This window comes from Chelonoidis abingdonii, chromosome 3 (genome assembly GCF_003597395.2).
Source record: "Chelonoidis abingdonii isolate Lonesome George chromosome 3, CheloAbing_2.0, whole genome shotgun sequence".
Lineage (NCBI taxonomy): Eukaryota > Metazoa > Chordata > Testudines > Testudinidae > Chelonoidis > Chelonoidis abingdonii.
In genome coordinates, this window is record NC_133771.1 from 127,990,481 (window position 1) to 128,007,947 (window position 17,467).

Below are 17,467 nucleotides of genomic sequence, written 5' to 3' on the forward strand. Positions count from 1 at the left end.
AGACATATATATTTAGCATCTGACAATTGCTTTGAGACTTTCTTGATCAGTTTATAAATGATCCATTTAAAGTCGATCAGTTTAAAACTAAGAGTTTTTGTCTTAGTAGGTCATTTCCTACAAACTCAGGTCAACTAGGTAATTTGCATTAGGTCATATGCAAACATAATCAAAGACTTGTGGATATTTATTCCTAACAGAAGTCTAGAGCTCAGTTCATGGTCTATAGTTATGGTCTTCAAACAAGATCTGCTGGCTACACAATAAGAAGCAAATGACACTCAAGCCTTTCTTACCTTCCAAATTTTAAGTCACATATGCCTTTTAAAACTGTATTACATTAACTTGCTAAAGAAATTAAAGAATTTTTTTAAAAGAACAAGAACTGCAGTTCTGTAAGCACATAACGTAATCCGAACTCTGTAGAATTCATCAAGATATATAAATATTTGGATATGAAAACACTTTTTTCATTAAAGCAAGTTGTCTCATAAATGCTCTCTACTGCATTAGAAAAAAAGAAACAGACAGTTAGGCACAGACTGCAGTAGATGTAGCATATAATATTCACATAGAATAAAAAAAATTACAGTTGCAAAATTACACTAAACTTTCTTTTGCCGTTAGATAGTTTAAAGACAATAACAGCGCACTAACATTTTGGAAAGCCCTACATTAATGAGAAAGGAAAGAGAATTTCTGACTGTAAAAATAATGGAGATTATGCAGCAATTTCCAAAGAAATTCAGTTACAAAACTTTTAGAGGATGAATGTCTCATCTGTACATCAACCATAAAATTGCATATATTTAATCTTGATTAGGTCTCAGACAGGAGACAAATACACAATGTGAGAGGCAGAAAAAGGGTGTTTAAAATCAGGGGGATTGGAAGAATTCCTTTAAGCATAAATAACTTTATCTAGCATCTCAATTTTATGCTCTGTTTCCACTATAATTAACCAAATAACAAAAATGAAAGTGAAAGGGGGGAGCATATAAAAGGGAAAATTTACAATTTTTGAGGGGAACACATGGTGGCTCTTGTGATTTGTGGGGCCCACAATGAGGGAATGGGGATATTGGGAATTAATTGCCTCTTCTTCCCAATACCAGAGGGAAATTTTGGCTACTTGGACAAGGTCATGTGTTGTAATACTATCAAAGGGCTACATGTTGCCAACTTTGGGACTACCCTGCTCACTTTACCCAATACCCTCCTTGGCCCCCTTGCCCCACCACTGTCTGTGAGGCCAGAATGTGGGTTTATTGCTTCACTTCACTCCTGGTCCCTGAAGGGATAATGGCACAGCAGGCCTGCACAAGACAGCAACTCACAACCAGCATGAAGGTAGTAAGAAAGATCAAGATGAACCATGACTTATTCACAGTTGCCATCAAGATTATTTAGAGACAAGTTGGGTGAGGTAATATCTTTTATTAGATCAACTTCTGTTGGTGAGATAAACAAGCATTTGAGGTTACACAAAGCTCCAGTAAAAGATATTACTTCACCCACATTGTATCTCTAATATCCTGGGACCTACTGCATACATCAAGATTTACAGGCAGACCACATGGTGAAAAGACAAAAGGGATGCACTTCATTGAAACAGGCAAGTGTTTTCTGGAGGGACAAAAGGGAAAACAATCAGTTTTTAATGTCTTACTCTTTTTGTGGTAACAGATGCCAGTGCAAAGCAGGTGTAAAAACCTCCCATTCTCTTCTGGTAGGGTTTTACACTTGCTTTGCACAAGTGTAGCTAACTTTGCAAAGGAGCAGAGAGTCCAGACCCTGTACTATCATTTGCCTGTAAAGCACCATTCACATTGATGGTGCTGGCTAAATAAGAAATCCAGACCTGCAAGATCTCAATTCACAAAGTCTGTTCATGCATTTGTGTGTACCATTCGTGGGTGTGTACACATACTGCATATGGGAGGGGGAGGGGTGTATGTACTCTGGGTGCTTACAGTATGTGTGTATATGGTGTGGGAGTGTGCACACGGGATGTAGGGTGACCAGACAGTCCCGATTTTTGGGTTTTGCTCTTATATAGGCTCCTATTACCCCCGATCCCATCCCCATTTTTCACACTTGCTGTCTGGTCACCCTAACTGGCTAGGTGTATTATGCTGGGGTGTGCAGACGGGATGGGTGTGTTGTGTGAAGGGGAGGCGTATTTGGGGTGGGTATGCTCTGGAGAGGGGTGCGTGGGGGAGGGAGCACACGGTATTGTCTATGTCGATGGCTAGGCAGGTGGTCACTCGGTGTTGTCGGGACTGGCCTAGTGGCGGGGGCGAAGAACCACCACACCGCTGATGACGAACACGCTAGTGCCAGGCAGGCCTGAAAGCGGGGGGGGGGGGGGGGGGGGGCAGGCGGCCACGAGCCAGCGTGAGTAGTGGGAGCGGGGCGGGGGCCAGGCGGCGGAGAGACACGACAGGCTGCTCACTCCTGCGCCAGCAGAGCAGGCCCCAGAGATTGGGGGGAGGGGAACAAGCTGAAGGGGGGGACGCTGCATCCGGGTCTCACTCACTCACTCACCTATCATGGCCACGGTGGGGGGAGGGGAGGGAGCGCGCGCACGCACCCGTCCCGTCCGCGCTCGCAGCTCAAATTCTCGCCTTCAGCACTCTGACTGAATACGCAACTGCGGGTAGAGCTGGCTGGACTGCTGAGTCATAGAGCGCATGCGCAAGCTTGGAGCGTGCCTACCGATCGCTTAGTACTGTGGGTAGTGTAGTTCTCACTAGCGTGCGCTCTTTCCTACTCTCGCCCGGGCTGTTTCACGTGATCTGAGCAATGTCACCCCCCCTCACGTGACCGCAAACAGAAGCCGGGCAGGTTGTTGACAGGTTGCCTAGCAACCGTGAGGCGTCCCTGGAAGCGTGTTGGTGTTAGCGACAAAGTGAGGCAGTGTCCCCCCCTCCCAGCTAGACCCCACACAGGAGCCTCCATAGGCAACAGCCGTGGGTGAGGAAGGGCAGCAGGAGCAGGTGGTGAGGAAGAGGGAGGGCAGCAGGGGCAGGGGGTGAGGAGAGGCAACAGGACTGTGAGGAGGATTTATTTTTTTCTCAATTTATTCTTTTAGCCTATATATTTAATTCCTATCCCCCCATAAAGGTGCCTGGGGAGATGGTGGCAGAGAAAGATGGTTCGAGCCCCCCAAAACTCACTGGAGAGAGACCCCCACAACAACAGCAGCCACTGGGACAGCTGAGGAGAACCAAGCAGCAGGTCACTGATGGATTCACTGTTAAAGCCATGATGAGAAACTCTGTGGTACGTTTGCTGCCAGTAAAGAGGTTTTTAATGTATTTAGTCTCATATGCCCATGAAGCAGGCTTGGGGGTGGGGACGGTGCCTGCCAGAAAGTATGCAGGGTTGGCAGGATTTTAATTGACATTAATTGGTCATGGAAATAGTTTTAAGGCCTTGAGGAAATGTCATCTTGAGGTAATGGGTGGTCTCTCAGGATATTGTGATACCTCAGGTTAAAATGTGCCAGCTTTGTGTCATCATGTGTGTTGTTATATTGTTTTGCATAATCAAATAATATTGAATCAAATTTCAACCTATCATGAAGTTATGTCCAAACATAATTATATTGTACTTCATTAAAATGTTATCATGTCATGCCATGACACTGTGTCAAAAAGTCTTGACCTTGTGTCACTGTATGGTGAAATTATGACATAAATGTCACATCATATGGTGAAAGTTTTTCTTTGCAAAAGAGATAGTCCTTAAATCCTCAGCTGAAAGATACTATAGAAATGCAACATATTACTATTAATTATTATTGTAAGTATATATTTTAGTTAAAGGAAAACCCATACAAAGAGGTAGGAGAAAACAGTTGAACATCACATGAAAAATACAGCATTTTTAAAAGAACTTCCAAAAATAATCATCAAAAACCTTTCACACAGTACTGGAAAATATTACCTTAGAAGCTTAGAATATTACCTTACATTTATTTTCTAGTGGCTAGTCCTTTAGCATGAGGATTACAAATAGGGGTTGATCCATCAACCTTTACTTTCACTAACAGTCTTTACAGAAGTAGTTCTATTAAAGTGTGTGGGACTTCTGCCATGAGTAAAGATTGCAATATCACACGCTGTGTCTGTAGTAAACCTTTCCTACAGTAATTGTTGCAACTGATTGCTTCCATTACATTTAGTAAATAAACCTCAAAGCTTCTGATAATGCTTCTCAGTTTCTAAGTGGGATGTGCTATTAGGAGCACACCACATCGGTGCTCAAAGCTCTGGATTGGCTTTTTATTTGCTTTTGGGTACAGTTCAAAGTGTTGGCAACAGTCTTTCTCTTTCTCTCTTTTTAATTGCATATATGTTCCCAATAATATTTACAAAATGCATGAAAAAAGCCCTAGAAACTGATCTCACCCAGCCTCTGGAATTCATTATATATATATCAAAATTTAGAAGAAAAACAAACAGACAAGTCTACCTTAAATGTAATAAGAAGCATTGTAATCTGTAGAATATATCTGAGAAATAACATTTTCTCCTTCTAGAGGTCTTAGTTGGACTAACAAACAACAATAATTATGAGCAAAGCCCCTCCCAGCACTGACCTATTATCATGTAATAATAAAAACACATTTATTATTTAATGTTAGCAGCCAAATCAGTCATACCCAGGTGCTTAACTTTATGCATATGCATAATCAAATTAACTTCAGTAAGATTATTCATTGGGCATAAAGTTAAGCACATGCATAAATCTTTGCCTAAATTAGGCCTTAAAGACACAAAACATGAAATGTAAAAAACAGGGCTATGACATAAAACAAGCATATGAACAAAAATGATTAGGGGTATGGAATGGCTGCCATATGTGGAGAGATTAATAAGACTGTGACTTTTTAGCTTGGAAAAAAGACAACTAAGGGGGGGGATATGATTGAGGTCTATAAAATCATGACTGGTGTGGCGAAAGTAAATAAGGAAGTGTTACTAACTCCTTCTCATAACACAAAAACTAGGGATCACCGAATTAAATTAATAGGCAGCAGGTTTAAAACAAACAAAAGGAAGTATTTTTTCACACAGCGCACAGTCAACCTGTGGAACTCCTTGCCAGAGGATGTTGTGAAGGCTAAGACTATAGCAGGGTTCAAAAAAGAACTGATAAATTCATGGAGGATAGGTCCATCAATAGCTATTAGCCAGGATGAGCAGGGTTGGTGTCCCTAGCCTCTGTTTGCCAGAAGCTGGGAATGGGTGACAGGGCATGGATCACTTGATGATTACCTGTTCTGTTCGTTACCTCTGGGGCACCTGTCATTGGCCACTGTCAGAAGACAGGATGAACCTTTGGTCTGATCCAGTGTGGCCATTCTCATGTTTTTATGAACCATCAACAAACTTGAATTTGAATCTGATTTTAGTGATCAGTATATAGAGAACTGTTTGTTAATTATTATTATTATTATTATTATTATTACTTTTAATTCACAAAGTCTCCAGTCAGGATTTGGGCTCTGTAGAAACACAAAGAACTGTGTAATCACCACTCTGAGGAACTCAGAACTAGAATCTATGTGCTACCACATCTGAACGATTAGAATCCTAACTTTCAACTGGCATAGAACATTTATCTCTAATTCTGGGGTTCATGAGTCCTCCATTTAGAACCTATAAGTATGTATTTCCTAGATCATAATTAAGTTTTTCTAATAGTTCTCACATCTACAGTATGTGCTAGTAAGCTACAGGCCCTCATGTCCAAAACCTCATTTTTACATTTTCACCAAGACCAGCTGGTCTTTGACGCTCGTTTCAAATTTGTTCCCAGTTTTGTTCAGGATTTTCATTTAAACCAGTCTATGACTTTGACTGGTATTTTTACCTGCAATCACATTCATCCCACATTCTCCATAAGATGAACATTAGACAGTTTCCATCCTTTGATTTAGACAGGCCATAGATCTTTTGTGAATCCTATTTTCTCTTCTTGAGTCCTGTGAATAAGTTTAGTGGCATTTCCATCCTTCAGATTGTTGGGCTATTATTGGCTGCAAATGTACAGACATGAGTTCATGAGAAATTTTCTCTCTATATACCTCTGCTAAAATATTATATAAAGTTCTGAGTGTCTTTTGGGTCAGGTCCACAAAAGGACCGAGGCATTGCAATGCTGAATGTTGCAGCACCTAATTTTTACGTGCTCAGAAAATTACAGAAACAACGAACACTGTGATTCACAAAGCCTGAGGTTAGCATTTAGTCTCTCTATACAATGAATGGGGAGAGATAGGTACCAATTTGTGATCCACAAAAACCAGCATGCTAGGCATGGGAGCCCATCTCCTGGAGTTGGGAGGATTAGGTGTCTAAGCTATTTTCTGCAGGAATGAGTAAGATGTCTGCCTTGCTCCACACAAGACAGCCAGAGGAGGTGGTGCTCATTGTATAACTGTTAGTCTAGTGGTTAGAGCACTCACCTGGGATGTAGAGCCCCACGTTTAAGTCTCCCTTCTGCTGGCAGGGGAGAAAGAATTTAAACAGGGATCTTCTCTCTTTTTGGAATGTGCTCAAACCACTGGGCTATGGGATCTTCTGGTGTGGGGGTCCCTCAATTTCTTCTGTTCTAGCATTTCCACTGTAGATAAATAATTAAAGAGTGATTGGAGAAGGGGGACTGGACCTGGAGTCTCCCACATGGGTGCCCTACTCACCAGGCTACAAGTTATTCTTTCTCTCTCGTTGGTCCTGTGACTTTTCCCCAGTGGATAAATCCTTGAATAGTCACTGAATGAGAGAGAGATGAGAGATTCAGGTTCCAGTCCTCCTGCTCCAGTCACTCTTTTGTTATTTATCCATGGTGGAACAGCTTCAAAAGGAGAGACTAAGGGAGCCTGCCATCAGAATTTCCCAGAGCTCAGTGGTTAGAGCACTCTCTTAACGGTGGTAGACCTCTGTGCAAATTTTGAATGAGACCCGATCTGGTAGGTGGCTTCAGATGTTCTTCCACCTAGCCTCCCCCCAGTTTTTGGATTCTTCTGGGGCTAGAAGAGAGAGAGGCAACTGGAGACCTGGAGTAAAGCAGCAATGTCACACTCAGAGGCAGAAACTTAGGCACGGAAGGAACTTTTTCCATGACAAGTTAGGTACTGAGTGAGTTTAAGTGCCTGTGTTTGGTGTAAGTTTTATGACTCTCACTGGAGACAAAAAGTGGGATTTAAGCACCCAGTCTGGGGCTTAGGCCCCTAAGTACCTTTGTTGATCGGCACTCTTGATACTAGAAAAATACTGACACACTGGAGAGAGTGGAGGGAATTTCTAATCTTACTTCTTGCTGTTCTCCCAATGTTGGTAAATTAACTTGTAAACTTCCTATCGTTGTTATCTTATTTTTAGGTATTGTTTTCTATCATAGACTTTATATCTTGGGTAGCTTGCATCTAATGTATCAGGAATGTTTTAAATAACAGCTCTCTCCTGTTTTCAGACCAACAAACCCCAGGCAAGTCCCAAGAAATGACATTCTTTCAGCCTTCAGCAGACCTTTGGGCTGTGGAAACCAGATAATTTCTTTTTAATTTGGTCTTCATGCTGAAGCTTTATCATCTGAAATCTTCTGTGCCTCAACATACATTTGTTTACCGATTATATAACTCTTTCTTCATCATATTGATCATTAATAACTTATAATTCACCATTACTTTCCACAAAAATTTCTCCAAATTCTGGAGATGCTGAAATATAACTGTAAAAACTTTTAAACACCTTTTTTATATTAATAAAGGCAAGATTAATTTGACCTTGGTGGAGAGAATGCAAAACAAAAAAGAAAGGGGTTTATTTTACAGCTTTTTTAATTCTAGAGATGTGGAGAACAAACTATATAACCACTTCAGTGAGTTTAAGGATTATTTTTTTAAGATCTTTCCTCGTCTCTGGATATATTCAGTTCACACAGATATTTGCATATCTTTGTATAAGCAATAGTATATAAAAGAATACTTGATTTAATCTAGAAATTCAGAAGTTCTAGCAGGGCTTGAAAAAATTTACTCAATTCATGACAAGTGGAAAGCTTTGGCTGATGAATATGGATACCTAAACTTTCATGCTTTAAGTGAATTAAAGTTATTTTTAAACAATTAGGATTCTAGCTGTTATGGTTTCTATTATGGTTATGACAATAACATTTGGAAGGTTAACAGAATGTGAAAAAATGCAGTACTGTGTTCCTAGTCTTCAAACAAGTAAATCCACTGTCACTGCAATGGCTTCTAGCTCTGATAATCAACAGCAGAATGAAATTAATAATACAGCTGATAGTTAGAACACTGTGGGAAGTAGTGAAATTGGTAAGAATCATGGTGGTTGCTTATTGACAGTACTGTTGCTTGGGAGAGTTATGAACAACAGTATAGGCAGCCATTGGAGTTATTCTCATGGGAGAAGGACTAAAAAATGGCGATCAGGGAGTTGTAGAATATTAGGTCTAGATGTACAAAGGGATCTAGGTGTTCCAACACCTAAATTTAAGGTGCTTAGAAAATCTCAAGAATTCACAAAGCCTGAGCTGGGTGCCTAGCCTCATAGAATGCATGGGGAGAGATCAATGTGTGATAATGGGACCCACAAAACCCACCATTTAAACTAGCCAATAAGAGTTATTGAGGAAGAGGAGATAGACTCATAGACTCGTAGGTCAGAAGGGACCAATATGATCATCTAGTCTGACCTCCTGCACAAAGCAGGCCACAGAACCCTACCCATCCACTTTTATAACAACCCCTAACACAATACATGACTGAGTTTATTGAAGTCCCAAAATTGTGGTTTGAAGACCTCAAGCTGCAGAGAATCCACCAGCAAGTGACCCATGCCCACGCTGCAGAGGAAGGGCGAAAAACCTCCAGGCCCTGCAACCGCCACCCTGGAGGAAAATTCGTTCCCGACCCCAAATATGGCGATCAGCTAAATCCTGAGCATGTGGGGCAAGACTCACCAGCCAGCACCAGGAACGAATTCTCTGCAGTAACTCAAATCCCATCCCATCCAACATCCCCTCACAGACCATTGAGCAGACTTATCTGCTGAAATCCAAGATCAATTGCCCCATTAAACTATCTCATCATATCATCCCCTCCATATACTTATCAAGCTTAGTCTTAAAGCCAGATAAGTCTTTTCCCCACTACTTCCCTCGGAAGGCTGTTCCAGAACTTCACTCCCTAATGGTTAGAAACCTTCGTCTAATTTCAAGTCTAAACTTCCTAATATCCGTTTGTACCCATTTGTCCTTGTGCCTACATTAGTACTAAGCTTAAATAATTCCTTTCCCTCCCTAACGTTAATCCCCTGATATATTTATATGACCAAGCATATCCCCCGCAGCCTCCTTTTGGCCAGGCTAAACAAGCCAAGCTCTTTTGAGTCTCCTTCATAAGCCAGGTTTTCCATTCCTGGATCATCCTAGTAGCCGTCTCTGAACCTGTTCCAGTTTGATTCATCCTTCTTAACATGGGACACCAGAACTGCCAACCATATTCCAAGTGGGGTCTCACCAGCGCCTTAAATAACGGTACTAACACCTCCTTATCCTTGCTGAATACCTCACCTGATGCACCCTAAAACCGCATTTGGTTTTTTAACGGCCAGATCGCATTGGCAGCTCATAGACATCCGCTATCACCAATACCCCAAGGTCCTTTCCTCCTCTGTTGCTTCCAACTGATGCCTCCCCAATGTATATGTAAAATTCTTATCATTAATCCCTAAGTGCATGACCTTGCACTTTTCACTATATATTTCATCCTATTACTATTACTCCAGTTTACAAGGTGGTCCAGATCTCCTGTATAGTATCCCGGTCCTTCTCCATGTTAGCAATACCCCCAGCTTTGTGTCGTCCGCAAACTTTATTAGCACATTTCCGCTCTTTGTGCCAAGGTCAGTAATAAAAGGTTAAATAAGATTGGTCCCAAAACCGATCCTTAAGGGACTCCACTAGTAACCTCCTTCCAGCCTGAGAGTTCACCCTTCAGTACGACCCGCTGGAGTCTCCCTTTAACCAGTTCCTTATCCACCTTACAACTTTCATATTCATCCCATCTTTTGCAATTTACTAACAGTTCCCCATGTGGAACCGTGTCAAATGCCTTACTGAAATTGAGGTAAATTAGATCTACCGCATTCCTTTGTCTAAGTAATCTGTCACCTTCTCAAAGAAGGAGATCAGGTTGGTTTGGCACGATCTACCTTTAGTAAATCCATGTTGCAATTTGTCCCATTACCATTGACCTCATGTCCATACTACTTTCTCCTTTAAATTTTTTCCAAGACCTTACATACTACAGACGTCAAGCTAACAGGCTATAGTTACCCGGATCACGTTTTTCCCTTTCTTGAAGAAGGAACTACATTAGCAATCTCCAGTCGATGGTACAAACCCCGAGTTTACCGATTGATTAAAAATTCTCACTAACGGCCGCAATTTCATGCACCAGTTCCTTTAATATCCTTGGGTGGAGATTGCGGGCCTCCGATTTGTCCCATTAAGCTGTTCAAGTTTGCCTCTACCTCAGATGCGGTAATATCCACCTCCATATCCTCAATCCTGTTTATCATCCTAAACTCCTCACTAGTCTTATTAAAGACTGAGGCAAAGTACTTATTTAGATATTGGGCCATGCCTAGGTTATCCTTAACCTCCATTCCATCTCAGTGTATAGCGGCCCCACTTCTTCTTTCTTTGTTTTCTTCTATTTATGTGGCTGTAGAACCTTTACTATTGGTTTTAATTCCCTTTGCAAGGTCCAGTTCTACATGGCTTTTAGCCTCCTCACTTTATCCCTACGTATTCTGACCTCACTAAGGTAGCTTCCCTTACTAATCCCGCCTTTCTTCCACTCCCTGTAAGCTTCTGCTTTCCTAATCCCTTCTGAGATGCTTGCTCATCCAGCTTGGCCTACAACTCCTGCCATGGTTTTTTCCCCTTTCTTGGGATGCAGGCTTCGACAGTTTCTGCAGCTGCGACTTAAAGTAATTTCAGGCCCTCCCTCCGAATTTAAATCCACAAGTTCCTCCGTCAATCCACTTCCCTAACTAATTTCCTTAACTCTTTAAAATTAGCCCTTGAGAAGTCAAAAACCCTAATCCCAGATCTACCTTTGTTTATCCTTCCATCTAGTTTGAACTGAATCAGCTCATGATCACTCGAACCAAGGTGGTCCCCTACCACCATTTCTTCACGAAGGTCCTCACTGTCACCAAAACAATCTAAAATGGCCTCCCCTCTTGTCGGTACGTTCTTCAATACTTGGTGAAGAAATCCATCCGCTATCACAATCCAGAAAAATCTGACCCCTATTATTCTTGCAAGCACTGTCCTCCAGTCTATATCTGGAAGTTGAAGTCTCCCCATGATCACACAATTTCCCCTTAGTGTTTACTTCGTATAAGAGCATTAAAGAGGTCTCTATCCATATCCAAACAGATCCCGGCGGTCTGTAGCACACCCAAGCCATCTATCTCAGGGAGTCTCTAGTAGCTTTTTTTACCCAGTGTGATTTTATGCCCAGACAAGACTGCTCTATCCATTCAATCACTTCTTATTTCATTACAGTTAACCTCATCATTGATGTACAATGCTACTCCACCACCTTGCCTTTCTTCCCTGTCTTTTCTAAACAAGCACATAGCCTTCAATACCTGTACACACCAGTCATGAGTACTTTCCACCCAGGTTTCCTTATAGATCTTTCTCACTTCCCTGACCAATATGCTTCCAGTTCTACCCATCTTGTTACCTAGGCTCCTCGCATAGTGTACAGACATTTAAATTTTGGCATTTGGCGCATGACATCTTTACCCACTGTGCACAGATCTCTACCACCAGCATCACCTGTTGTCAGTTTCTACTTGCCGCTTTTCCTCCTTGGTCAATTTTTGGTCCACAAGCGTACCCCTCTCACTTTGTTTACTTCCACCGCAGGTTAAATCCTGGCGTGGAATATCTCCTGACATCTCCAACCATCTCCCACCAACTTCTAGTTAAAGCTCTCTTAATGAGGACGCGAGCCTCATCTAGAAGTCATTCCCTCCTATACTTAGGTGAAGTCCATCCCGAGACGAAACAGTTTCCTTCCATAATGCTTCCCAATGACCATAATCCAAAGCCCTCCTTTATACCACTGCCTGAGCATCTGTTAATCGTCATAATCTTATCACCTCGTCGCCCTGCTCTAGGACGCGGCAGAATCCACTGAAGATCACCTGAGCCTCGATTTCCTTGAGCGTCTTCCCCAGTCTGGGCATAGTCTCCTTGATACAGTCCCAGCGAGTAACTAGCCGTATCATTCGTCCCACTGAAGGACAATCACGGATTCTTCCCGCTCCCGCAGGATCCTTTTCAGCCTCAGTCCACATCCTGTATCTTAGCACCCGGCAGACAGCACACCCTTCTGTGTCCCGATCAGCTCTAGTTACAGGCCTGTCTATTTCTCAGTAAGGAGTTTCCATCACGTAGACTTGCCTTTTCCTGGCGACAGTGTGGGATCTCCGGTCTATCCCCTGCACGCAGCTGGCCGCAAGTCCTCTCGATTCGTATCGCCCTTGAGTCCTCCTGGGGCTCATACTTGGTGTTGCCTCCATTGACTCCTCCCCTCCTTCTGCAGGACTAGCTGCTCGTCTCTTTTTCCTTGCCTTCTCTCCTTCAGCGAGAACCTGCTGTGCTCCATCTTCATTTTCCAACCCAGCAAACCTGTTCCTGAGTTCTATTTCTCCGTCGCTGGCCCGTCTTTTCCTCTGCCTGGTTCTCCTAGTCACATGCTTCCAACGTCCACTTTCCTCACCCAGCAGCCCCTCCTCAGAATTCTTTGGTCCTGCTTCCATCTGCACGTCTGAGCTTATCCCCTGTGCCTCATCATGTCTGTTCTCCATCATCTGCTCAAACCCCCTTCTAAACTCAGCCAGAGTTTCCACCTGCATCTCCAGTCCTCTTATCTTTTCTTCCAAAAGTGGAACAGATTTAACAGAAGAGATTGACAGAAACTCGCATCAAAGTATTGCAAACCCTAGAGGTCAGGGCACTCTTCTGAGAAGTAGGGGACCTCTGTGCAAATACTTGCTCTCTCTAAAGCAGAAGGAGGAATTGAACCTGGGTGTGGTACATGTTGGATGAATGTACCAACTCAGGGTCTGTAAGTTGTAAGAGAGTCACCGCCGTAGCTTCCTCTGGATGGCTTTTTAATGGGGCCTTATCCAGTAGGCCAGCTCTTAGCATGCCAACCACATCAGCCCTTGCCTATCTTCTCCTGGTTTGAGAATTGTGCTGGGGCTAGGCATTATATAGGTGTCCAATCACCTAGAGTGAGGAGTACTGCACATGCCCAGAGGCAGAAACCTAGATGCTTCAGGGACTTTTACAGCAAAAATGTAGATGCTGAGTAAGGCTTGGCTTTCTCTACAGAGTTAGGTCGACATAAGCAGCTTATGTCAACCTAACTATGTTCATATCTACACTACAGTCTTGCTCCCGCCGATGTAAGTACCCTACCACACTGACATAATAACTGCACCTCCATGAGAGGCTTAGGGTTTATTTTGGTGTAGTTAGGGCGACACTGCATTCCTTACAGGGGTTGTTGGCTGTCTTTGAGCCATGACATTGACAAGAAAGCCAGCTCCTGTCTCCCCAGCTGGGCTCCTGTCAGGTCTCTGCTCCAAACCATGCTGCCATCCAGGCTCCTGGCTTGGGCTGCTGCCCGGGCTCCCCACTGGGAGCCCTGCTGTCCCTCAGGGTCCCTGCTACCCACCAGGAGAATGGCAGCTGACTGGACCTCAGACGGCTTTCCGCCTATTCCCAGCTGGGAGCAGCTCCTCTCCTCCCCCTCTTCCAGCTCAGAGCAGGGAGGTTAGAAGCCTCTGGGGGCAGTTGGGCTCTCAGTGGGGAGCTACATGGAGCTAAGAGCCTGGGCTTTCAGCCCCACAGTCGATGGAAGCGTTTCTGGTGAGGACGCACACTGTCGACAGGATGGTAGTGTGGACATTAGTAAGTACTGCAGTAGCTGTAAGTCAATCTAACAGGTCAATTTGAGATGGTAGTGTAGACATGCCCTGAGATTAGGTACCCACAGGGTTAAGTGGTAGCTGAGTGGGGGAAAGACTGTGGATCACAGTGGTGCCTGAAACTGGGATATAGATACCTAAGAGTTTTTGCAGATGTGGGGTCTTGTGAAAATTACTGGAATCCACAAAGCCTGAGTTAGGTGCCCAGGCAATATGTACTTAAGTATGGAAGCTGCAAAAGCCAGCAGGTAAGCAGCTCCCTATCTAAACTAAACAACAGCAGATGTGAATGAGAGGGTGTGTCCTATGCTCACCCTTCTCAGGGAGTTTGGTACTTATCTCTGCTTGGGATCTTTGGCCATGAACCTTCTCTTGGAATCATGTATATAAGCCATGTTATGCAAGAAATGCTGGAGGAGCAGGCCAGGGTAGTGTCCGCTTTATAATTTTAACTCAGTGATTCAATACCACCCAGCCCCTGGTTCAATACCACCCTCTGCTCAATGGGGAGAAAGTAACTGAATGTGGATCTCCCACCTCTCAGGAGAGTGCCCTAGTCTTAGGATGTAGCTATTGAATAGTCTGGTGTAGGGCTTCTTCTTTTGAAACTGTTCTACTTTGTATAAATACTTACATAGTCATTGAGCAAACAAGAGTGACAATGACTCTATAGCCTTATGGTTAGGGTACCTACCTGGGCATGAAAGATACAGGGTCTACTCCTCCTGGTCCAGCATGGAACTTGTTGGTGAAAGGTCTCCCACCAGCCCAATAATAGATAGAAGCATTTAATCCTCTGGCTAGTCTGGTAAAAAATTCAAGAGTTCTCAGTTTTAGTACCCTGTGTTTAAAATGTATTACAGTAGAACCTGAGAGTTACTAACACCTTGGAAATAAAGTTTTTTTCAGAACTCTGAGCAAAATGTTATGGTTGTTCTTTCAAGTTTACAACTGGAACGTCGACTTAATATAGCTTTGAAACTTTCCTGTGCAGAAGAAAAATGCTTCTTTTAACCATCTTAATTTAAATAAAACAAGTACAGAAATTGCTTTCTACCTTTTCAAATCTTTTTTTAAACTTTCCCTTAATTTTTTTTAGTAGTTTACATGTAATACAGTACTGTACTGTAGTTGCTGTGGGGGAGGGGGGTTGACTGGTCAGTTCATAACTCTGATGTTCATAACTCTGAGCTTCTACTGTAGTTTAGATAGCTTGCTTAATAGATATTCACCAGAAGAAAAATGTTTCTGATCCTGAAGTAACTGGGATCCCTTTTCTTTTTTCACATGTAACTTTTTACTGATCTAATACGTTTTTTTCTTCAAAAACTGTGGAACGGATGAATTGATATACCAAGTTAGACTAAAAATTCATGTAGTCCAATTTCCTGTTTCAGACAGTGGTCAGTAACAGATACTAAAAATACTCCCCTATAATAGACAATTATGTAATACTTTGCCTATGAGAGAATTTCTTCTTAACACCAGAGTTAATTTAGTGGTTGGTTTATGTCCTGAAGCAGAAATGGTATGATATTCCTTATGAACTTTTATACAAGCTAAGTAACTGAAAATATTCTTATTGTTCATATAGATAATACTACACCCTGTCTCTGGAAGCCAACAAGGGAAGAAATGAAGAACAATAGGGAAATAAGGCTTCAATTCAGCAAAGGACTTAATCACATGTTTAGGTGATTTGCTTAACTGGGGCCTATGAGAGGCAGACTCAAGCATCCACAGAATCAGTAGCATCTCATAACCAGAGGGGTGAAGAGCAACAAAAATAATTCCATCCCCCATTAAAAATCGGATACTTGCGAGTACTAATGGTCACACATTCAGTTTAAAGCATTGGTATTTTTATCTGAATAAGCAATGATTTGATTACACAGTCAAAACAAAGCACATGGAATTAGAAGTTTGCAGTCTAGGATCTGAGGGGTTTTCTGGGCCCCTTCCAACATGAATTAAATGTAAGAAGACAAAAGTTCATATGTAATCCCCACTTCCTGTGCATTCCCAAAAGCATGCCTTTAAGATGACATCAGAAGGGGATCCTGCTTTGATGTCTACCCTAGTATTCCTCCACCAGCTGTCATTTTCACATTTTGTATGCTCTCTAGAGTGCACAAAATCACATATTGCACATTCAAATAATACTAATAGGAGGAATTCAGGAAAAGAGATGACACTTCAGGATAAAGGAAAGACTCACTTTGGCTGAGGTTAAGAAAGGCCAAACAAGGAAAATGTTACTAGACTGTCTTAAATGCTTTACTTTGTATTTCGATGGACAGTGTTTTAGATTTATGCTCTCCTTTACATACATTTGTCTATAACTCTGTATATCAGTGTATTTTTAAAAGAAGTTAGTAGACAATCACATATTGCTTGTATGGTGTGCATGATTTTTTAAATACTTTATTTCTAAATCAGAGTTTTGCAGAAATGCCAAAAGGATAGGAAGGGCTAACTGAGGATTAAGTTGGTTTAAATTTGGGTTTTTAAAACGGAGTAATTGAGCAGAGATATTCATGTGCAAAAATAGTCTATGAAAAAATCTTAATTGGTGAAATATACACTTCTTTTATGGTCAGACATCCTCCAACACATATTTTAAAGGTGAAGTTAAGATAACAGCCACATATCAGTAGTCTAAGTGCGTATTATCTTAGAAGAATGTTAAAGTTTAAAAATCCCTTTAGGCTTTTGAGGGATCAAAGTAGTTGGGGGAGGAATTCTTCACTCTAGACACCTGAATGGTGCCCAGTAACAGCAAGAAAGTGGAGGAAGGGAGCTGTCATTACACAGGGGCCTGGGTGCAACAGGAAATAAGCAGGAGGATTGAGAAGGGGGTTGATAACTTTCCAGGGGCCTCTTGCATGGTGCCCGAGAAAAAGCATGAGGTGAAAAGAAGGAGCAGGGAAGGGAATCTTATACACCCTAATATGCTGCCCCCAGATGCTAAACTGTCCCTATTTCCCCCACCTTGCAGATCTTCAAAGCAGGGTTCCATTTTTGCTTAATGAGTTCCATAGAGAAGGAAGACAGGGTGCTAACAGGAGTCTGTGGGGGTTAACATCTGTAGCGTCATTTTCTTAATCTCATTATTGCCAATTTTTGGATTTTATCACAAGTTGTGTAATATTTGATGTTTTTTCTTGAAGCCTCAGCTGCTGGAATCAAGAGATTGCATGAGGATCTCAGCTTACATTAAAAAATAATTTCTAGCCAGGGTGGTTCCAGAAAAAATCTTGAAAACATTACCTAGTATACCATAAAAGCTCTGAAACTAAAAAGCCAATAAAAGGAACCCACAATTAAAAAAAAAAAACCTCATGATTTTGAGGGCCTACCTCATGATTTTTGAATGATTTGAGATGGCAATATTGCAGTTTTGCTCA

At 42.2% G+C, this 17,467-nt stretch overlaps 2 protein-coding genes across 6 annotated transcripts in view; one reads left to right on the forward strand and one right to left on the reverse strand.

Annotated features, from left to right (window-relative positions):
- Positions 1-2,690, reverse strand: part of PRKN (parkin RBR E3 ubiquitin protein ligase) — a 1,220,657-nt gene extending 1,217,967 nt beyond the window's left edge. For 2 of the 3 annotated variants that reach the window (XM_075064091.1, XM_075064090.1), the window contains exon 1: positions 2,548-2,686. In XM_075064091.1, the coding sequence (XP_074920192.1) occupies positions 2,548-2,554 (7 nt within the window). In that variant the 5' untranslated portion in view covers positions 2,555-2,686. Of the gene's footprint in view, positions 1-2,547 lie in introns of all 3 variants that reach the window. The other variant, XM_075064093.1, reaches the window with a different exon arrangement.
- A 199-nt stretch (positions 2,691-2,889) lies between these two features.
- PACRG (parkin coregulated) overlaps positions 2,890-17,467 on the forward strand; it is a 468,057-nt gene continuing 453,479 nt past the window's right edge. For 2 of the 3 annotated variants that reach the window (XM_075064098.1, XM_075064095.1), the window contains exons 1-2: positions 2,890-2,976; positions 3,127-3,285. In XM_075064098.1, the coding sequence (XP_074920199.1) occupies positions 3,139-3,285 (147 nt within the window). In that variant the 5' untranslated portion in view covers positions 2,890-2,976; positions 3,127-3,138. Of the gene's footprint in view, positions 2,977-3,016; positions 3,286-17,467 lie in introns of those variants that run through there. The other variant, XM_075064096.1, reaches the window with a different exon arrangement.